The sequence below is a fragment of the Erinaceus europaeus genome, chromosome 2, assembly GCF_950295315.1.
Source record: "Erinaceus europaeus chromosome 2, mEriEur2.1, whole genome shotgun sequence".
NCBI lineage: Eukaryota > Metazoa > Chordata > Mammalia > Eulipotyphla > Erinaceidae > Erinaceus > Erinaceus europaeus.
In genome coordinates, this window is record NC_080163.1 from 140,487,621 (window position 1) to 140,509,793 (window position 22,173).

A 22,173-nucleotide genomic window follows, 5' to 3' on the forward strand; every position below is an offset into this window, starting at 1 on the left:
TCAATTGCCAGACTCACTCCTTGTCCTAAGAAGAAAGGAAGCTGGTTTTCCAACTGTGGGCCCCAGGCCCTTCTGGGAATGCAGAGAAGTGGGCGTTAGGCTCTAAGTCCACAGCTGCCCCTCGAGAAGGGAGGATGTCACAGCCTCTTATGCAAGCCTGTCTTTGGCATGGTCTAAGCTTGGGTCTGCCCCAGCAGAGATTAGATCATGTTATGGCTGACCGCCTCCTTTATAAATCAATTTTAGGAGCAAGGAGGCAGGAGAAGCTCAGGTCAGTGCACATGGCCTAGAGGATTGCTTCTGCCACTTCTAATCAATAGCCCAGGCCAGTTTGGCATCCCTGCCCCCCCATCCTCTAGCACCCAAGCAGATAGGTATTATGGCAGGGGTCTTGCCTGGACCAGACCCACCAGTCCACTCCTCACACCTACATCTTTCCTCCCCAGCGGCTTTTTTTCAAGACTGCATCTCAGAACAAGACCTTGATGAAATGAACATTGAGATCATCCGCAATACACTCTATAAGGTAGTGTCCCGTCCCCCTCCCCCCCGCTGCTCCTCCCCCCTGCTGGCCAGGTCTGGATTGTAAGTGGGTGGGGCTACGGGCATGGCAAGTTGGTAATCTATGTGGGGGTGCTGGGGTGGGCTGTAGCCATACCAGGCTCCTGACCTGGGGGTTTATTCCTTCAATTCTGGTTTCCAGTGATGGGCACAGGGCTGCTTGGGACAGGTTCTCTATCCCACAACACCCATGGCAGGCCAGATAAGATCAGCTGGTGTTCCAGAGCTGGCTCTGCAGGAGGGACTCAGGCCACTACCCAGGCCACAGCCCCAGGGCTTTCCCCATCTGGACTTTTGTCGACACAGGCATTGGGCAGAGTCAGCAACGTACTCATTTATGGTGGAGGCAGGGACCCAGCCAGATGTAATCAACTCACCATGTCCCTTTCAGGGTGCCTGGCCATCAGCTTCACACCAGGCTAAGGCACAGGCTTTTGACTCCTGGAATTGGGGCTTGGGATTCCTGGCATAAAGTGGTTAAGAATAGGGCTGAGAGCCAAGGAAAGACTAGGACCAGGGTGTTTGGGGTGTGTGGGGGGGTTGTGGTGGTGGTGGGGAGGGCCGGGATAGAATGGGCTCTGGCCATGATATGATACTGAGCTCCAGTGCCAGAACTCCTGATGGGTTGCAGTAAAAAACATGAGTTGGCAGTGAGCAGGCCTCAAAGGAAGACTGAAGATGGCACTAGCCAGGACACTGCCGAGAACCTCTAGCCAGTCTTTCAAGTGGGGGTCCACTTTAGTCCTGGTTGGAGCTAGTTAGCCAGTGCTGGGCTGCAGCCTAGAACAGTTCTCTGTCTCCCTGTAGGGGGTTGGGGTGAGTTCAGGGAGAGCCTGGCAGAGCCTGAAGGTTGAAGTGCTGTAGGCAGGAAGACAGCACATACAGAAGGCAAGCCTGGAACCTGGGCCAGCAAATGCTGTGTAGTGAAAGTGCAGGTGCCAGATGAGCAACAGGAGACAGTTCTGGAAGAAGAGACAGGCACAGGTTCAAATCTCACAGGGCCCTGAATGTCAGCTCAGAAGTTTGAAGGTTAATTATAGACAGAGTTTTCCAAGGAAGGATTCCACAGGGCAGAGTATCTTCAGAAAGACCCCTCTGACTCCAATGTGGGAAGGTGCCTTAGAGAGGATGAGACTAGAACTAAGAAGATGATCAGCTCCTTTATTTATTTTTTTTAAGATCTTATTTATTTATGAGAAAGATAGGAGGAGAGAGAAAGAACCAGACATCACTCTGGTACATGTGCTGCTGGGGATCGAATGCAGGACCTCATGCTTGACAGTCCAAAGCTTTATCACTGCGCCACCTCCCAGACCACCCTTTATTTTTTTAAAGTATTTTATTTCATTATTTATTTATCTGTAATGAAAGAGACAGCCAAGAGCACTGCTCAGCTCTGCTTTTGGTGTTGCTGGGGACTGAACTTGGGACCTCAGAGTCTTAGGCATGAAAATCTTTATCACTATGCTGTCTTCTCAGCCCAATCAGCTTTTTTAATCCTCAGCGCCAGCCTAGGAGCCAGGTAGGCATCAGTATCTTCATCTAGAGGATGAGAAACTGAGAGGAGGGTAGGTTGTCTGATGCCACTTGCTACATACTGGTAGCACTAGGGATCGCACTCAGCTCAGCCTGTTTGCAGAGTGAGTGTTCTCACCCACCCTGCTAATAGGGAGGCCGGCCAGCCAGCCAGTCAAGAGAGGAGGAGAGCGAGTGTGCATTCACCTGTGCATGAGCTCCCAGGGCTCCCACCTGCTTTTCTGGCCTGTTGCCGGATTCCCTGCTTGAGACTGGGTGAGGGGTGCGGCTCTCCCCCAGCCTCACCCACACCCTCACCAGACCTGACTGGTTTTAGCTGGAGCTGCTGGCAAGGGCTGTCTGGGCACCGGCTCATAAACACCAATCCACTGCTGTGGGCACCATGCCAGGACCACTCACCCGTCAGGCGATTTCCCAGCCCAGTGGCCACAGATGGGAGATTAGGACCCTCGGCTGCCTGGCGGTGGGAACACTGGGCACACTGGACAGATGGTGCAGCAGCCATGTGGCTGACACCAGGGTCTCAGTAGGGAGGTGACCTTGGTGCCAGGCCTTTGGGGTCTTGTCAGTTTCTCCAGCTGCCCTGGCTTCCAGAAGAGTCTGGACCTGTCCTGTCAGCCTCTTTAGGGAGCGGTACTATTTGATGAAGGCTGGTGACTTCCTTTTGTGGTAGTAGCTGCAGGCCCCACTGTGACAGCCCTGTGGCTTTGGGCATAGGCAGCTTGACTAGTTACAGGGAAAGGGAGAGGAGAGGGACCAAGCAGTATCACCCAGGTTGGGTGGGTGGCTTGATAGCTGATTCTGCCACCAAGCCCCTTTATTCCAAAGAAGCTTCTGTGCTGGGGTTCACTCTCCCTTTCCAGGCTTCTTATTTCTAACCTTTCCTAAACTTCCTTCCTGTGACTCCAATAGTCACCTCAGACCTCTTACCACTTCCTCCTCCCCCTAGCCTAGCAAGCTCAGTGCTACTGGCAAGACTAGCTGGGCTCATGGACTCTTGAATTTCATCTCATCTCCTCCCTTAGGGGCAAGTGAAGCCTGTGACCTCCAAGTTAGAATGTAGCAGGTAGAAAGGTATCCCATACCTTGGAAGGAAGACCTTGGCACAGAAAACCTGTCATGTACCCAGCCCTCACTCCCAACTCCAAATAGTCTCTTGCCTCTGGAGCCATGATGGGTCAGGAAGATCTGAGTTAGGGGAACTCCCTAGGGGTCAGCTGACCTCTGTTCTTTCCTCAGCATGGGACAGTGTGGGGAAGGAAGTCTATGCCTGGCTGACCTATCTTCTGCTCCTGCACAGAAGATCCAATTTTCCTGGGCAGGAAGTTCTTCTTCCTGCTGGTGTCCTTTGTGATTACCATTTATGTGGGGCTGACATCCTAGTAGGCAGTAACCATCTCTTAGTCAGGAACTGGGCTGATCACTTGGTTCCTGCTGAGTGATGCTTGGGCTACCTGGGTGAGGGCAGGAAGAGGTGTTCTGAAAGATGGGGAGCCCAGAGTAGGCCAGGACCCCTAGGCCAGGTCAGACCATCTCTTATAACCTTTAAGATGAACCTTTCCTCATCTGCCCATGGACATGTGGTTTTCTGATACAGGAGGAGAGAGATTTGGAGCAAAGCAGCAGGGGGAAGATAGATCCCCTGAGGACTGGTCCCCCATGGGGTAAGCGTTAGGCACTGGCCTGTGATGCATTTGGCTGACCATAATTGTTCTCTGTCCTGAGTGAGAGGCAGCAAGCCACTGCCATCTGGCATTAATGGTTGGAATTTGTGGATGCTTCTGGGGCTCTGATCTGACAGCTGCCCTGACTAGTCTGTGGTGCCATGCAGTCACCATCATGGGCAAGGGAGGTAAGGCAGAAATTGTGAGGAGGCCTTCTAAGCTCCCCCCCCCCCATTTCCCTGTCTGGGCTGAGTGGCCCCAATGCTCTGCACAGGCCTACTTGGAGTCCTTCTACAAGTTCTGCACTCTGCTGGGGGGGACCACAGCTGATGCCATGTGTCCCATCCTGGAGGTAAGTGCCTGTTTGCTGCCATTCTGCCTTGCTGGTCTGAGGGGGGCAGCTGGGAGAAGTCTTACTAACTAACTGACTTTTGCTTCCCCTCCACTCCCACCCTTCTGGCCTATGCGCTGGCCCACAGTTTGAAGCAGACCGCCGCGCCTTCATCATCACCATCAATTCCTTCGGCACAGAGCTCTCCAAGGAGGACCGTGCCAAGCTCTTTCCACACTGCGGGCGGCTCTACCCTGAGGGCCTGGCCCAGCTGGCTCGGGCTGATGACTATGAACAAGTCAAGAATGTGGCTGACTACTACCCGGTGAGTGTCCTGGCTACTGACTGGGGAGCAGGCATATTGCCACCAAGTCCCTGCCCCATACCCAACAGCACCCCCTGGTTGTTCATGCTTTTCCACCTCACTTCCCTGGCCAGGAGTACAAGCTGCTGTTTGAGGGTGCAGGCAGCAACCCTGGGGACAAGACCCTGGAGGATCGATTCTTTGAACACGAGGTGAGTACCGGGCCTGCTTGTCATAGGGAGGAGTTAGTGGCTCAGACCTGACTCTGTGGTCACAGTCACCTTACACCACACCTGTCCACAGGTGAAACTGAACAAGTTGGCCTTCCTGAACCAGTTCCATTTTGGTGTCTTCTATGCTTTTGTGAAGCTCAAGGAACAGGAGTGTCGCAATATCGTGTGGATTGCCGAGTGCATCGCCCAGCGCCACCGCGCCAAGATCGACAACTATATCCCCATCTTCTAGCACCCTGGCCTGAGGCTCCCTGGTGTGTGTGTGCTGTGTGCACTGTGACAGAGCCCACAGCTCGTTGCTGTCCTGGGGGTGGCACACTGTCCAAGCAACTGCCTGGTTTCCCTAACACTCTTGGAGACTGCTCCAGAAGGGACTGGGCACTTGTCTCTCCCCCCACTGCCCCTCCCTCTACCCCAAGGATGGACCAAACCCCACCTCCAGAGTAAGCAGGTCCCCTCAACCCTATGTTTACAGCCATTGACATGTCTGAGAAGCATGTGGTCACTTCCATGTCCCACTTAACCTAAGATCCCCTGGGTGGGCAGTGTGAGCCTCTTCCCTCTGTGAGCCACTCCCAGAGCCATGGCCCAGGAGGATTGTGTGTGTCTGCGGTCTGCGTGTGTGTGTGTCTCTCTGTGTATCTCTGTGTGTGTGTGTGTGTGTGTGTGTGTGTGTATCCTTAGTGTGGGGTGTGTGTGTGTATCCTTTGTGTGGGGGGTGTGTGTGTGTGTATCCTTTGTGTGGGGGGAGTAGTTCTGCAAGCACCACCCTCATCTCTGCCCCTCAGATAATAAACTGCCCTCTCTAAACCTACCTAGTTGTCTGCTGTCTCTTTTGGACCCCAGAACCTTTCCCAGACCCCAGCTTCCTTTCCCACCCTCTCTAATTCTTATACCTCCCTCACTTGGCAGCTAGGCCTGCTTTCTCTCCTCAGACTCCTAAAGATTGATTCTTCAGGACAGGGTAAGTCACTGGAAAAGCCCCACAGCCCCTTCCCCTGAGGGAGGTTTAGGCAGGGTCCTTGGAGCTGGGACCTGGGCCTAGAGGGTCCAAGCCCCTTCCTTGAGTCCCCCATCTCCCTGAGCCAGGGCCATGGCCACTGTTCTATAAGGAAACCCAGACTTCTGAATAATTGATCTCCCAAGGTCAGTAAAAGGGTCATTATGAACTATGGTCTGTCCAGATCCTCAGCCCCCATGCTGGACCTCAGGGGTTCCCTAGCACTACTTGATCTGCCCCACAGCCATAGTTTGTGACCCAAGCAGTTATCACCTTCCTAAAAACAGCAGCCCCCTCATTCTAGGAGAAATAGAGCTTTATTTAAAAAGTAGCAATCAGACAAATAGCATTGGTAACCCTCTGTTGTTTGGGAGGCTTTGGATAGGTGGTCAGGGTCCTAATTCTTGAGCCAGTCAAGAAACAGTTGAGATTCACCCTTCAAATTGCAGCACTGAAGCACTGATGCTGAGAAAGAGTGCTGAGGTGGGGGTGGGGGGGAGAGGGTATCCCCAACCTGCTGAGATACACCTTACTTTGCAGAGGTACTGCCTGCAGGATCCTGTCAGAAGTTAAGTCCTCTCAACTCCCCATCCAGCTGGGTTAGCCAAGTTATTCAATGGAGTCTTGTGCCCAAGAGGGTCTGTTTGGGCTCAGGAAGCAGTAGAGAGGCTCACTGGGAAGGCTCAGCCTCGCCAGGCTTGTGTCATGGGCAGTAGGCTGAGATAGGGCTCTTCAGGCTAGACTATAGGGCAGACTGGCCGGTGCCAGCATCCAGCGAAAGTTAAGAGCTCACAGGACCTCCATTGCCAGAGCAACTAGGCTACATTCACACAGCTCATCAGGCCACCCTGGGGGTAGGGCTCAGGTCTGGGCCCTGACCTGCCTCCTGGACAGGAGTAGGGCCAGGCTGGCCAGACCGCAGTGCCCTTGGCAGACAGGGATTGTTGAAGAAGGACTGAAGGAAGCGGCGCCTCAGTGCCTCTGGCAGGTAGTAGTGGATGAAGTACATAACCCCCATGCCTGGGCCTGGGTAGTAGCGGTGGCGAGGCTGAGCTGCCAGCAGCGCATCTGTGATGGCATCTATGACGGGGCTGAGGTCTGCCACAGCCAGGCTTAGCGACTGCAGGAATGCCTTGTGTAAGTGCTCCACGTAGTCCTCACCGTAGTCCTGTAGCAGCTCCTGGGACATGGTGGCCAGCAGCAGCTGCTTACGCTCCTCCCAGTAATCCACGTTTAAAACTGACTCTGGGGAAGGAATTGTGATGTCAGAGTGGGGGTCACCTATGAAAGTCAAAGGCAGACTCAGGTCTAGCCCCTGACTCACTACCACCTCCAGTCCACGACACCCCCAACCCTCAGATCTGGTTCCCAGTCCAGGTAAAACCACAACACCCCTCCTACCCCAGTCCCCAGGTACACCCCATCCAGTTCTGACTGTACCTGTCTTGAAGCAGCTAGGCTTGATGGTGCTGACCTTGACCCCCCAAGGCAAGAGCTCACAGCTGAAAGAATCCATGAGCAGCCCCATGGCTGCTTTGGAGGTTCCATAGGCTGCCAGACCTGGGAATGGCATGTCTCCTGGGGACAGATATAGGAGTGAGGTAGCTGAGCTTGGACCAGAGGGTCTGGCATCCCTCCCCAGTGGGGGATTGCACTCACCTGCTGGGCTGCCCAAAGTCACAATGCGACCGCTGGAGCGGCGCAGCAGCGGCAGGAGCCCCCTGGTCAGCTCCAGTGTGCCAAAGAAGTTCACTTCCATGCAGTGGCGGAATGTGGCTTCTGAAGACAGTTCCACATTGGCCACCACATTGTTGGTACCGGCATTGTTGACCAGACCCCACAGGCCTGAGACATGAAACAGGGTGGGAAGCTATGGATCCACTCCCATAGCAAACCTCCAACCCCACCCCAAATGATTCCCTCTTCTCATGCTAACTAACCCGAGTTGATGGTATGGGCCTTGGTGAACTCCAGTACCCGGCTGATGTCCTCAGGCTTGGTCAGGTCCAACTGCAGCAGCTTTAGGCGTGAGGAGCAGCAGGCACGCAGCTCAAGGGAGCCTGAGCTATCCAAGTCCAACACAGTGGCTAGCACCATGAAGCCCATGGCATCTAGCTTCTTGGCTGCCTCCTTGCCAAAACCAGTGTCACAACCTGGTGAGAGTAGAACAGCCAGTGATTCCCATTGTGGCCCAGTGGAGCCTGAGACAACCCCAGGATCACTAGGGTCTAGACCCTCAACCTGGCCACAGTCAGCAGGTCTCCTTCCCGAGGCCCATCTGTGGCAGGTTTTGTCTTTCTCTCTGAGCACCTGAGCATCTACTCTTCATAGCTGTCATCTCTCTGATTCCCCATATCTACTCCATCAAAAATGACCTAAGATTCTACATCACAGATGAGAAAGCTAAGACCTAGGTAATGAGTTGTTTCCCAAAGTCACCTGATTAGTTAAAATTGAGGCCAGAGGGGCTGGGTGGTGGCACACCCAATTAAGTGCACATATTACCATATGCAAGGACCCGGGTTTAAGCCAGTTCTCCCCACCTGCAGGGGGATATGCAGTGGTAAAGCAGGTCTGCAGGTATATCTCCCTCTGTATCTTCCCCATCCCTCTCATTTTCTCTCTGTTCTATCAAAAAAAAAAAAAAAAAGACTATTGGGAGCAGTGGATTCATAGTGCCAACAACCAAACCCCAGCAATAACCCTGGTGGCAGGAAAAAAATGAAGTCCAGATTCCACAGTAAGTCAGGTTGAGACCAGTTCCCAAACCTGCTATCCTTTGTGTGCTTACTACCAGGTCTCAGCTCGCACGCAGAGTTTTGCTGCCTCTCCTCCCTCCCTTTCTTGCTTTCTTGCTGCCCTTGCCCAGGCATTGCTTCTTTTTTATTTTATTTTATTTATTTTTATATTTGATAGAGAAACTGATGGGGGATACATAGAAGCAGAGGGAGAGATCTACAGCACCGCTTCACTGTTTGTGAAGCTTGCCCCCTGCAGGTGGGAATGGGGGCTTGACCCTGGGTCCTTAGGTATGGTAATGTGTGCTCAACCAATAGACCATGACCTAGCCCCAAAAGTTTACTTTAAAAAATTATTATTGGGGCCAGGCGGTGGCACACCTGGTTAAGCGCACACACTGCAGTGCACAAGGACCCAGGTGCCCCTGGTCCCCATCTGCAGGGGGAAGGCTTCATGAGTGGTGAAGCAGGGCTGCAGATGTCTCTCTGTCTCTCTCCCTCTCCATCTCCCCCTCTCTGTCTGTCTCTATCCAATAGTAAATTAATAAAAATTATTTTAAAAGATATTAGCATTTTACCAAAGCACTGCCCAGCTCTGGCTTATGGTGGTATGGATTGAATCAGGGACCTCAGAGCCTCAGGTATGAGAGTCTGTTTGCATAACCATTATGCTGTCTCCTCTGCCCCTAGGTTTTGTCTTCTTACCTGGACACTGAAGCAGTCATTTTTTTAAAAATAAATTTTCTTATTAATATTTTATTTTGGATGGAGCTAGAGAGGCCGGGGGTGGGGTGGGGGAAAGACCTGCAATACTGCTTCACTGCTCTGAAGCTTTCCCCCTGCAGGTGGGGACCAGGGGCTTGAATGCAGGTCCTCATGCACAGTAATGTGTGTGCTCAACCAGGTGTGCCACCACCTAGCCTCCAGCCCCCAGCCTCCAGCTTTTGGCTCTGTCCCATCTTGTCTCTCTGAATCCATTCTCTATGTATGCAACTAGGGAGTCTGTCTCCAAATGATAATATCAGTCTGCTTCTAAAAGGCCTCTCCAAGGCTCCCCCACAGTCCTCATGATGAAGCCTTGACTCTGTTCCCACCATCTAGGCACTGGACAGCCTTAGCCTCACCTCCCTTCCCAACTTCAACAATTCCTGTTACTGCTCTGGTTTTCAGGCAAGCTGGAGGCCCATCCCCACCTCAACTCTGACCCCAACCCTTGGAATTCCAATCTGAGGCAACAGTGGAGCATTCTCTGAGCCCCATACCATTTGCTCCCAGCACAAGGATAATGATGGATGGCAAAGAGAACAGACCTGCATTTGAATCCCTTCCCACACTCCCCAAGTTTGACCTATAGGTCAGTTACCACTCTTGGAAGCTTAATTTCCTGTCTTTGGTATGTAGAGAGAGGAACCGCCAGGCAGACCAAGAATGGGGGTCAGATAAGCCCCTGCTTCCTTGATTGTTCCCATTCTGCTCCTGGCTGGGTGGGCAGCCAGCGAGGGAGGAGGCTCGAGCCCACCCCCCTGGTGGTCCAGTTGAGCGAAGCAGCAAAGCAGCTCAGCACCCCATTCCGAACTCAGCCCCGCCTCCTCCGCTGAGAACAAAGCTGGGCTGGGGGCTGCAAGCCTGGCTTTGTATGGTTGGGGGCCAGCCAGCCAGAAACTGAGGGGTCCGTCCTGGAAAGTCTGGCTGGGGGAGGGGAGTGAGCATACATCTGTCCACTTGCTTACGCTCCCTCCCTGAACAGGCATTCCCTTTGGGGGGAAACTGAGGCCTCCAGAAATCTCAGCTGTGGACCCAAAACAGTCACCTATGCCTAGCCCATTCTCTTGCTTACTGCACACATTCAATTACCTATACGTGCCTGAAATTTACGTACTTCCCCAGGGGCTCCTACATATTCACGTACTTCCCCAGGGGCTCCTACTACCCATAGGTGTGCAGATGTGCACACAAGGCACCCAGCCACCCAGTTCAAACCCTGGCTGAGTTTCCAGAGTTATATTGGCTGATAGTTCTCAGAGATATTCTTAGGAAAGGATGGGTGGCCGCCCAGGCAGGCACATGGCAGTGTTCCTGGAAGATGGAGCAAGGCTTGGTTACCCACTTATGTTGCATTCCAGACGTGAGAGAGGAAACTCCATAGGGAAGTTCAGAGACATCCTCTAATGCTTATAGAGGATGGGCTCTTCTCCCCTGTCCAGGGGCTTTGTAACAAGAAATGGAAATCAAAGTCACAGAAAGCTTCCTTGCTTTCACCTCAGTCTTGGGCTCAAGGTTAGTCTAGCAGCTGCAGTACAAAGACCTCTGCTGGTGGCCTGGGGCTGGTTGAGTGGGATCACAGATTAGACAACAGGAGAGGAGCTACCCTCTCCCTGGGAACAGCTCACAACTTAGTCATTGCTTCATAAGGAAAGTCTGTCATCTTTCCTTCCTCAACCCCCTAAAATGGGGGGTAGGTTTGGGGGGCCTCAAGGCCACTTCACACTGTACCTTAAACTCGGACTTCTCCCAACCAGCCTGCTCTATCTCTGCCATCTTTGCTGAAGCCTAAATTGTGTACCACCCCCAACACCACCGAACTGCTTATCCCGCATTTAAGACCCCTTCTGAGGAAATAGCTTTGCATTCTTACACTAGCAGCCAGACTGGTTTCTGAGTATCTCTTACCCAGATATGCTTATTCCATGCTTATTGCTGTCTCACACCTTTGTCCCAAGCCCTTTGTCTGATCCAGAATACCTTCTTCCATGCCCCATTTATCTCCACTCATCCTTTGAGGATGAGTGGAGACACAAGGATGCTCACCTCTAGAAAGTTCTCCCGTATCAGTTTGATCATTCAGGGTCCTGAGAGGACTGAGGTTTTGAAGAAGTATCTGCCGGTCCTCCACCCCGCCAACCCCCAACCCCTATCCCCCACCCCTCACCCCTCATCCCTCACCTGGAACAAACCCAAGCCCAATCTAAGGTTAGAGCCCTGAGCACTTGTCCAAACCTAAGGGGTTGGAGGAAAATGGAGACTGCCCATCCCCCCACTACAACAGAACCAGTGCCCCCCGGCCTTTCTCCCCCATCCCACTTCCGGTTGGGCCTCAGCCCCCCTTCCCCTTCCCTCATTCTGGTGACAGATTTATTCCCTGCTCCGGACAAAGGGAGCCCAGCCAGTCTACCAGAGGCACCTGAGTCCAGCTCTCCAAGACACCTTCCTGGGCACTTGGGACCAGGAGGGATGGTGGTGGGGTGCTGAGTGCAGATTCCAGACTGCTGCTTCAGCAGCTTAGGGCTGGGTAGTGGGATATGTGAGACAGTTGAATGCCCAGTCGTCCCTCATAGTGACCTCACGAACTGCAAGCATTGCTCACAAGGGCAGGGAAAGAGAAATCCAATTCCACATATAATCAGTTCCTCTGACTCCGGGGAAGAGGAGATGGGGCATCTGGCGTGGGGATGCTAGGCAGAGTTCAAGGGGTGACTATTCTCGAGTAAGCCCTTTGAAGTCCCTCAGAGCAGTGTGCTCTATGGGAAGATTTCTCAGTTAGGGGCGGGTATCGCATCAACCCCAAACTCCAGGATGCTTCCTCTTTCTCAGGCACCAGCTTCCCCTGCGTACCTGCTCAGTCACTCCCGGTCTCATTTCCCCTCCAAACACTTCCCCGAAGTGGCAGGTAGTTAACCTGGCCTTGGGGAGGTGCTCGGTGCTCGGCTCTTCCTAGCTGGCTCTCTCCTTACACGCAGGAGAGGGGGCACCCTCCCAATCCTGCCCTGGGGGACCCGCCTTGCCTCGGTAAACGCACGGGGGAGAGCCCTCTGGTGTCCCGTCCCGCCCTCTGGAGTCCCCGCGCTCCGCGTCCCGCGCACTCACCGGTGATGAGCACCACGCGAGTGGCCACCGGCAGGCGCGGCGAGCGCGCCAGGCGAGACAAGGCGACCCAGCCGGCGGCGGCCAGCACGGCGAGCGCGGCGGGCGGGGGCAGCAGGCGCTGGCACAGCCAGTCCAGCGCGGCCAGCAGCGCCAGCACGGCCAGCAGCGGGCGGCCCAGGCGCAGGTCCGAGCGCAGCAGCTGCAGCAGCGCGCGGGCTGCCACGAGCAGCCAGGCGCCGCCCGACGGCCACGACCAGCGCTCCATGGCGGCGGGCCGGCTGTGCGGGGTGGGGAGCGGGAGCGGGACGCGGGACGCGGGGCCCGGGCGAGGGCGCGGGGTGCAGCGGGAAACAGCGGCGGGGACGCGGGGAGCGGATGGGGGGAACTCACTTTCTCAGTGCACCCTCTGCCAGAGCTTATAAAGAGCCCCGGGGGCGGGGCGGGGGCGGGGCGGGGCCGGCCTGCAGGGCTCTCCCGCAACCCCCGCGGGGCAGGTGCTGTCCCCCCCAGCCCCGCCCCTGCGGCCCGATCCGCTTTCGAAGAAGCCTGAACAAAGTTCCAAAGTTGCTGCGGGAGGAGCCGCCCTACAGGCGGCCGCGCCTGGAGAAGGCCGACCGGTCGGTCCCTCCTGCCCCCGCACCCGCTCACCCTTGCGCACCCCTCACGCACCCACTGCTGCTGCACCGCAGCTGCCAGGTCATCAGAACCGGCTGCCGACATCTGAGGACATGCATGGCCTCGGCACAGGCGGCGCCCCCGCATTCCCGCGCTCACACTTCCAGAACGGTGTGCACCGACCCCTAAACTGCCCACCGCCGCAAACCCGGCCTGGAATCTGGGGCATGGGTAGCAGGAAGCCCGAAGAGCTCTAAGTGTCTCTACCCCATCTTCCTCCCTCAAGAGCCCACCATCGAGAGGCACCGACCCCATCTCCTTCTGCCACACAGTGTAAATGTGTGGGCGTCAGTGGTGGTGCCGTGGGGGTCTGATAAAGTGTCTAGGATTCCTATTACCTCTGGCCCACCCACCAACCCCAAGGACTCCAAGAATCAGGCCAACAGAGACGCCCGGGAGTCAGTGGGTGCAGCCTCTAAGACACACTGGTGCATGCCCTGTGCCATGATTCCTCAGGGGATAAAATAAGTGATATGAGTGTGGGTGCGTTTCCCAGCCCTTGTGTATGAAAGTCCTTGTTTGCGTGTGGCCTGGAGGCCCCCCACCCTGCCCACCCCCGTGTCTGGCACTCTGTGCTTGGCATCTATGCCAGGGCTCTGCCAGGTGTGGGGAGTTGGTGCCAATTGATGCCAGTACCTGCCAGGCTCTGTGCTGAGGGGAATAAGTGCAGCCAGTGGTAGAGAGGATGCTTCCTGTGGACCGAGGGACCTTGCTTCACCCATGCCTGTTCTAGGTCCTGAGAGGCTATGGACCCTCTAGCCCAGCTGCCCATTCCTTTTTTTTTTTTTTACCAGAATACTACTCAGCTTTGGTTTATGGTGGTGTGGGGGAATGAACCTGAGACCTTGGAGCCTCAGGCATGAGAGTCTGTTTGCATAACCACTATGCTATCTCCCCTGCCCCAGTTGCCCATTCTCTATCTGAGCTGCCCAGGCACTGTGCCAGTGCTTCAGAGCACTGCTTCTTTCACCTAGGCCTGGCCCCCTTGGTGGAGTCTCAAGGAGGTTACTGGGAGGCAGGCCCACTTTAGGGCAGAAGCTCTGGATGAAGGACCCATCTCCTGTCCAGAGACACACCTGTGCTTCTTCTTCCTGTAGGCAGATGGCTGGCTAACCCTGACTTGGGAGGCAGGACTTGCCTAGGGAGGGTGTGTATGCTTGACCTTGGGTACATAACCTAGTGTGCCTATGTCTGCATGAGGTGGATGTATAACCACTACACTACAGAAATGAGAGTGTGCTCATTGTACACACCCTGTCAGTGAGCTCCATGGCAGAGGGGATACCTGCTTCCTGTGTGTCTTGGGACCTTGCCCCATCCATGCCCATGCAAGGTCCTGGAAGGCCCTGGACCCCTCTTGTAACATATGGTATGTCTCTCTCTGGGTATGCATGTGAGTACATTTGTGTATGTTGTATGCATTTCCAGTGACTCTTGCCTTTGGAAACTTGAGAAAAATTCCTTTTCTTAAATCTTCTGATTCCTATTGCCCTGACTCTATGGCCCAAGCTTAAAAATAGAACCAGCTTTTTTGCCTGGCTTCCTGATCAAAACTATAGACTCTGGATTTATGGGACCCTACAGCTCTAATTACACTTCTGAGAATCCTGTTGTGGTTTCTTCAACTTCAGTCCATTGAAAGTTTCCCCTTGGGGCTGGAGGGTAGATAACATAATGGTTATGTAAACAGACTCTGTGTCTGAGGCTCCATAGTCTCAGGTTCAATCCCCTGTACCACCATAAGCCAGAGCTGAACAGTGCTTTGGTTAAAAAAAAAAAATTTTCCCCTTGGGATTGGGTGTGGGTAGGTGGGAGCTGGAAAGTAAAGTGAGAACAGAGACTGAGAAACAGGGTTCAACATGGGTCTTGATGGGAAGGAGACTTGCTGGAGTGGATGAGGACTTGCTTTTGGCTACAGAGTGTCTGACAGTTATGATGGGGAGGGGGTGTTTTTAGCCAAGCTTCTGGAATACAGTGACATCTTGAAAATATTTAGTCAGCAGGGTAGGGTCTGATGGGATTGAATGATTTAACATTTTTATGTAAACTGAACACCCCCCCCCACACACACACCTTTAGGAAGACAAGTCCACTCCCTCACTTTTATGCTCCAACCTCTCTGTGACCTCTTCAGCAGCTGACCCCTTACTTCTTATCAGGTAGAGTTGTTCTGGAACTAGAAAGAAGGTGGTTGAGGCAGTCGTGACTGGGAGGGGCTGGCCCAGCCCTGTCTGAGGCTTGGTGCCAGGCCATGTCTGCCCAGGGGCAGAGAACCAGCCTCTACCAGAACCAGGAGTCTGGGCTGGCAGAGGCCTCCAGGGAAGAGCAGAGAAAAGAAGGGAGGCAGAGGTGGGGGTGGGGAGGTGGGGAGCAGAGGACAGGAGCCCCAGCAGTTAAGGCAGAGCCTGGCAGAGGCAGAAACGAAGGGCATCCAGAAAGAGTACAGGCCCTGAGTCACCACCACAGCACCCCCCTCCAAACCCTGAGCCCATAGTTTCCCTTAGTCCTTTGTACCCCCACTGCTTGGTGAATCAAATCCTTAGTACACCCAAAGTGCTAAGGGCCAGAGGTGGTGGGAGATTGGCTGACTAGCTCGGGCTGTTCTAGCAGCTCACTGGCACCATCTGCTGGCTTTTATGGGAAGCATGGCTGGCTCTGAAGTGGAGAAAGGCCAGGTGAAAGATAGCTGGATTTAAGGGTGGCAGAACAGAACTCCCAGGTCAAGAGCCATGGGGTAGTCTCCAAGACATCAAGCTCTGTGCCTGAACACATCAGAGTTGCTGGAGCCAAGTACTCCCTTACTATTTCTTTCCCCTGGCCCAGATTAGAGGCAACTGAGTCCCAAGGAGGCCTAGTCCTGCACTCTGTCTCCTCCTCCCCCTGGCAAAATGGCAGAGGGATATTTCTTCCTGCCACTAACCAGACCTTCTCCTGAGCCCCAGACTCCACCCTGCCCATCTTGAAAACAGCAAAATCTTGTGGTCTGGGAGGTGGTGCAGTGGATAAAGCACTGGAATCTCAAACATGAGGTCCTGAGTTCGACCCCAGGCAGCACATGTACCAGAGTGATGTCTGGTTCTTTCTCTCTCTCCTCCTATCTTTCTCATTAATAAATAAATAAAATCTTAAAAAAAAGAGAAACAGCAACATTTTCTTGAGTTCCTACCACATTTGGCCTCTTGTCAGCAACATGCACACCTGCTCTGGCCACCATAACACAGAGCTGCTGGGATGGGAGATAGCTCAGTGGGTAGAGTGAGTATGTTGCCATGTGCAAGGCTCTGGGTTTGAACTCCAGCATCACAGGGGAGTTCTATGGATGGTGGAGTAGTGCTATATTGTCTTTCCCTCTTCTGTCTCTTTTTTTTTGTCTCTCTCCTTCCATCTCTAAGATAATGACTGAAAAGATTAGGCTGGTATCCTGCATGTATGAGGACCCAGTACTGCCTCAGAAAAACAAAACAAAACAAAACAAAACAAAACAAAACAAAACAAAACACAACTTGATTCCATTTAAATCCTACACCCTTCTCTTCAAGTTCTGTTCTGGGCTCATTCCCCATTCTCAATCACATTTCTCTAAAATTGCCTGTAATCACTATTTCCAAGCCAGTTGGCCCTTCTAGCCTTGCCAGAGGTCACCAGTGAATGACATTCTAGTCTCCAAATACCATAGACACATGACTGTTTTCAGTTAACCTGGCTTCCTCCAAGCCTCTGCCAGACTGGCCACTCCTCACCTCCCCCAGCCCTCCCTCCCTTGGGTGCCTCTGAAGTCCCCCTGCTGGGCTTCTTCCTACTTCCTCTGGCTGACCTTCTCAGCCTCTTTCCACAGCTTCTCTTCCCCTGAGAGTGAACTCTGACAGTGGAGGCTTCGTGCTCAGCCCCTCTCCTCTACACCATGAGCTCATCCTTCCACTCACATGCTGGAGACTCCCACGCGCCTTTCTAGCCAAGTCCTTGCCTTTGACTCCAGGCACACGTGTCCAGCTGCCCCTGGATACCTTCCTTGGATACCCATGGGGCCTTTAAATTGGCATGTCCAAAGCTGGCCTCATCATCTTCCCTCTATCCGGCAGCCACCCTCTCCCACCTCATCCTCAGACACCCCCCCCCCCATCCCCTGCACTGGCACCCAAACCTCTTGCTCTGTCCAAGCCCCAGGGAGCAGAGGCCTCACAAGAAGCTTCTGTAGTCAGCCATTTTTAACTTTCTTATATTCTAGGAAATGAAGGCTTCCTGGGGCTGAGAAGAGCGCTTACATTCTCAGAACCAGATACATACACTGGAGTTTGAGTCTAGAACCATCTCTAAGGTTTAAGTTTGGCTACACTCATTCCCAAAGTCTGACTCCTGAGAGCTGTGCTGATGCAGGACAAGGTCCTGTTTGCCACACATGGCCTTCTAAAATTCATTCTGAGAGGCTGGGGAGGTGGCTCAGAGGGCTCATTTTATAAAACTGAAGCCACAAGTTTGACCCCCAGCGCTGTGTATGTCAGATCAGTGTTTTGGTCCCTCTCATAAAATAAAAATGTTTTAATTAACTAATTAATTTTGCTTTCTCTCTCTCTCCTTTCTTTTTTAAATTGCTACCATGGTTATTGCTGGGGCTCAGTGCTGTCTCTATATACCTACTGATCCTCGTGGCCATTTTTTCCCCCTATTTTGTTAGATAGGACAGAGAAAAACTGAGAGGGGAAGGGAGATAGATAGGGAGAGAGAAAGAGAGATGCCTGCAGATCTGCTTCACCATTTGTGAAGCATCTCCCCCTGCAGGTGGGGAGTGGGAGCTTGAACCTGGGTCCTTGCTCATGGTAATGTGTGCTAAACTGGGTGCACCACTGCCTGGCCCCCAATAAGTTTAATTTTTTAAAAAGTTGATTGTGTTTATATTTACTTATTTACTCTTTTGTTGTTGTTGTTATTGTTGTAGTTATTGTCGTTGTTGTTGGATAGGACAGAGAGAAATGGAGAGAGGAGGGAACGACAGAGAGGGGGAGAGAAAGACAGACACCTGCAGACCCACTTCACTGCCTGTGAAATGACTCCCCTGCAGGTGGGGAGCTGGGGGCTGGAACCAGGACCCTTAAGACAGTCCTTGCGCTTTGTGCCACCTACGCTTAGCCCACTGCACTACCGCCCACTCCCAATAAGTTTTTATTTTATAAAAGATTGCTCAGCTCTGATTTATGGTGGTACTAGAGATTGAACCTGGGGTCTTTAGTGCCTCAGGCATGAAAATCTTTTGGCACAACCATTATATCTCTTTAGTCCAAGAACAATATTTTTAAAGGTGGTACAGTGGTGGAATACAGGATTTGAAAGCATAAGGTCCTAAGTTCAGTCCTTGACACCATATATACCATAGCAAGCCACTGGTTCTCTCTGATTCTCTCTCTCCCACTGGCTTTTACTGAGCCAGTGTCTTGCACATGCAGCTTCATAACTTTTGGGCTACTTTTTCAGATAGAGATACAAAAGCACTAGAACTTCCTTTGGTGCACTCATACCTCCCAGGTTTTGAACTTGGGACTCCCCATGTATACACCCCACCTCATAAGATAAATAACTCTCTGGTTTCTCTATTTCTTTCTCATACACACTTAACAGTAAAAAAAAAAAAAAATGGGGCTAGCGTAATGGTTCACTTGGATAGGGTATCTGCTTTGTCATGTGTGTGACCCAGGTTTGAGTCTAGCTGCCACTACATTGGAAGAAGGTTTAGTTCTATGTTGTCTCTCTCTGTCTCTCTTTCTCTCTCTCTCTCTCTCTCGATCTGAAAATATTGGCCAGGAGAGGTAAAGGTAAAGCCTTTTCTTTCTTTCTTTCTTCCTTTTTAAAAAGATTTTATTTATTTATGAGAAAGATAGGAGGAGAGAGAGAACCAGACATCACTCTGGCACATGTGCTGCTGGGGATCGAACTTGGGACCTCATATTTGAGAGTCCAAAGCTTTATCACTGCGCCACCTCCCAGACCACAAAGCCTTTTCTTTGATGACAAAGAAAAAACAAAACAAGGGCTGGGGAGATAGCACCAATAGTAGTGCAACAGAGTCTCATTGCTGAGGTCCCAGAGGTCCCAGGTTCAATTCTCAGTACCACCATAAGTCAGAGCTGAGCAGTGCCCTTGAAAAAAAAAAAAAAAGACAAAATGGAATTAGCCAGAATTTATTTTGAAGGCAAAGGAGACCTGAGAAATGGCCTAGAGCAAGACCTGACTTGACTGTCCAGGAAATAGACTTGGACAGGGAAGAGTAGAGGTTGGCAGTCCAGACAAGCTGGAAGAGCTGATTGGGTCCTGAGTCCAAGTGCCTGAGGATATGCATAGGCAAAGCACAGAAGTTTGTGCTTTCAGGACATCACTCTTGTGGCCCCAGAGCCCTGGAGATTGCTACCTCCCCTCCAAGTGACCTGGGTATGAACTGAAACCCTCTACTTTTTGGAGGGCCACTCCACTTGGCTCAGACCCTCTGGTTACAAGGGCAAGGGCACAGTAAGACACACGAGGGCTTGTTCATCAGTCATGCTTTCAAATCTTGCCTGGCATCCTCCTCTGAACATCTTTTCTTTTGCCTCCAGGATTGAAGTCAGATGTTCAGGGATTAGGCCCCTAAATTTGGGGAACACTCAGAAAATGTTCTCTGAAAGGCTTTCTGGAGCAGCCCCAGGGACAGACAAGCCCCAGCTGAGAGTACTTGGGGGCAGAGTTTGACCAACTCCAGGTGGAACCGTTCTCTGGATTCTGCTCTCACTGTGTTAATAGTCATGTCACACTTGCTGTGTCTGCTGTATGCCAGTCCTTGTGGTTAGCTTGCCTAAGCTTAATTTTACTTACTGTTTTCATATTCTCCTTAGGAAGCAGGTTCCATTAGTTCTCCCTCCTACACATAAGGAAACAGAGAGGTTAAGTGACGTGTTCTAGGTCACACAGCCATCTAGACTTCCAACTCCTAGCCAGAAGGCTATACTGCCCCCTCGGCCTCCAACCTGGGATGTTGACATTAAGACTCCTTGCAATACCAAAGTAAAAGATGATCAAACTCCCCCCTTTCTTTTTTTCTTTTTTTCTTTCTCTCTTTCTTTCTTTTCTCCCTCTCTCTCTCTCTCTTCTTTTACATTTGCTTCTGAATTAGAAACATGACTCCCCATGGTAGAATTAAGTTGTTACAACTAATTCCAAAACTTGCTCCCTTACAGCTGCCATCATCCCTGATGCAGGCCTTTTCTTGGCAGAACAACTGCAAAAGATACAAAAATGAGTTGCTGTTGGCCTGGCTGGTTTAATTTATTTGCATATACATAATTCAGCCCCACCCCTGGTGGCTAATACCCCCCCTGGGGAAGCTGTGGCTGTTTTCTGATTGCTGGTGGGGAGGCCTGTGTGTGTTGTTTTTTTAAATAAACTGAAACCAGATGGAAGGGGGTTTTGTTCACAGTCTTGCCTACAATTTTCTCCAGTGAATTCCTTGAAAAGCCAACCACCTATGAGTGGTGCCTGTTCTCCTTGGAGGTCCCTCACTGCCGGTATGCAAATAGCTAGCGGGGTGGGATTTCTAAAAGTGAAAAACAAAAGAAGAGAGTGGCTGGGCCCCAGGGCTTTGGGGAATGCAGGGTCATCTCCTGGTGGAACCCCAATTTTCAATCTGCACTTAATTTATATCCTCATGGTTCTTCTCTTCTGACTTGGGGGTTAGGTTGAGGGTGGGGAGTGTGTCTTGGGGTAGGGGGAAGTTCAGTCAGCATCACCTGGACTAACCACATGATGAAAATACAGATTATGACAAACCCCCCCCCCACACACACACACCACCATCACCAAATGCAGTGCTAACTGGCAGGAGAACCCAGTTCTCAGAAGGAGTTGAGTTTTGGGTCAGTGGAGGAGGTTACTCCCTGGAAGGGGTCCAAGATACCCTTGCTTGCTTCCAGCCTGGGGAAGGAGGTGTTATTGAAATATTTTTAGCTACTAGTCAGGTGTAGGGCTTTGTAAAGCCCCTGGAACACCTCATTAAGCGAGTCTTCCTTCATCTCTTCAGAGAGAGGTCCACCATTGATTGTGTCAGGGGTTAGCATTTTTCTTGGGAATGAAGAATCGGGCATTGTCACAGGGAACTATAACCCAGGTCTCAGGTAGGGGAGAGGAGCGCTGCTTCCCCACCTCCAACCTTCATTCCTAGCTCAGAACACCATTCTTTTTGGATTCCAAGCCTTTTCAGATAATTGTGTCAGGTTACATAAGGTTTCAAGATATGAACACTCAAAGGAAATTCCACTGGGAGCAGGCCTGAGAGGTTCAGCACATAATCTGATTTAAAGTATTCGAGGAAAAATTCAGGTGTCTCAGCCTTGCACATTTCTGAAATAAAGTAAGAGCAGCCAGCAACTTTGCACGCATGGACCATTGCCCATAGAAATGAGCAAACAAAAAGGACAGATTTCACACTTGATGGCAATGCCCCTCCCTGGGGAGCAAGCAGGGCTGACCGGAGCCAGCTGCAAAGAGGACAGCTGCCATGGAAATCCTTACCAGCCCAGGTTAGAGACCTGACTTCTGCAGCTTAGGTAACATGGCAACTGCAAGCCTTCATTTTTCCAAGACACATAAAATAAAAATGCAATTACTGGAAGAGTAGCTTTAAGATCTTTGGTTCTTAGGACTCTGTGGGCACATTTTCCACACACCATGATTTTTATTTCATTTGCCTCTGAGGGATGGTCCTACCAGCAGTTCTGTTGTATAAGGGGCCAATTCCAAACACCTTGTTCTCTCAGCTAGAGGTGCAGAATAAGTTTTATCTGGGTCTGAGAAAGCACAAGAGGGGTGACATCGTGTTCCAGGCTGCGCTGGATATAGTCAACAATGGGAGAGCTGCCAGGGCCTTTTCACCAAGGAAGTAGAGAGAATATTCTAAATGTCCAACAGTGTTCTTTTTTATATTTATTTATTTATTCCCTTTTGGTGCCCTTGTTGTTTTACTGTTGTAGTTATTATTGATGTCATCATTGTTGGACAGGACAGAGAAAAATGGAGAGAGGAGGGGAAGACAGAGAGAGGGAGAGAAAGACAGACATCTGTAGACCTGCTTTACCTGTGAAGTGACTCCCCTGCAGGTGGGGATCCTTGTGCCAGTTCTTGCACTTTTGTGCCACCTGTGCTTAACCCACTGCGCTACTGCCCGACTCCAAACACTGTTTCTTTTTGCCTCCAGGGTTATCACTAGGGCTTGTTGATTGCACTATGAATCCACTGTTTCTGTGGTCATTA

The 22,173-nt window shown here is 51.9% G+C and overlaps 2 protein-coding genes across 2 annotated transcripts in view; one reads left to right on the plus strand and one right to left on the minus strand.

Annotated features, from left to right (window-relative positions):
- The window catches only part of ATP6V0D1 (ATPase H+ transporting V0 subunit d1), a 69,512-nt gene extending 64,069 nt beyond the window's left edge, over positions 1-5,443 (plus strand). Inside the window, exons 4-8 of the mRNA XM_007517734.3 lie at positions 447-526; positions 4,036-4,113; positions 4,241-4,417; positions 4,531-4,608; positions 4,700-5,443. Coding sequence (XP_007517796.1) covers positions 447-526; positions 4,036-4,113; positions 4,241-4,417; positions 4,531-4,608; positions 4,700-4,861 — 575 coding nt within the window. The 3' untranslated portion in view covers positions 4,862-5,443. The remainder of the gene's footprint in view (positions 1-446; positions 527-4,035; positions 4,114-4,240; positions 4,418-4,530; positions 4,609-4,699) is intronic.
- Positions 5,444-5,927: 484 nt separating this feature from the next.
- HSD11B2 (hydroxysteroid 11-beta dehydrogenase 2) lies at positions 5,928-12,658 on the minus strand. Its single transcript, XM_007517780.3, has 5 exons — positions 12,232-12,658; positions 7,570-7,782; positions 7,289-7,474; positions 7,070-7,207; positions 5,928-6,874 (listed from the first exon to the last, which is right to left on the minus strand). Exons 1-5 carry the CDS (start codon positions 12,494-12,496, stop codon positions 6,468-6,470), a joined length of 1,209 nt encoding a protein of 402 aa, XP_007517842.2. The 5' UTR covers positions 12,497-12,658; the 3' UTR covers positions 5,928-6,467.
- Between the last annotated feature and the right edge of the window lie 9,515 nt (positions 12,659-22,173).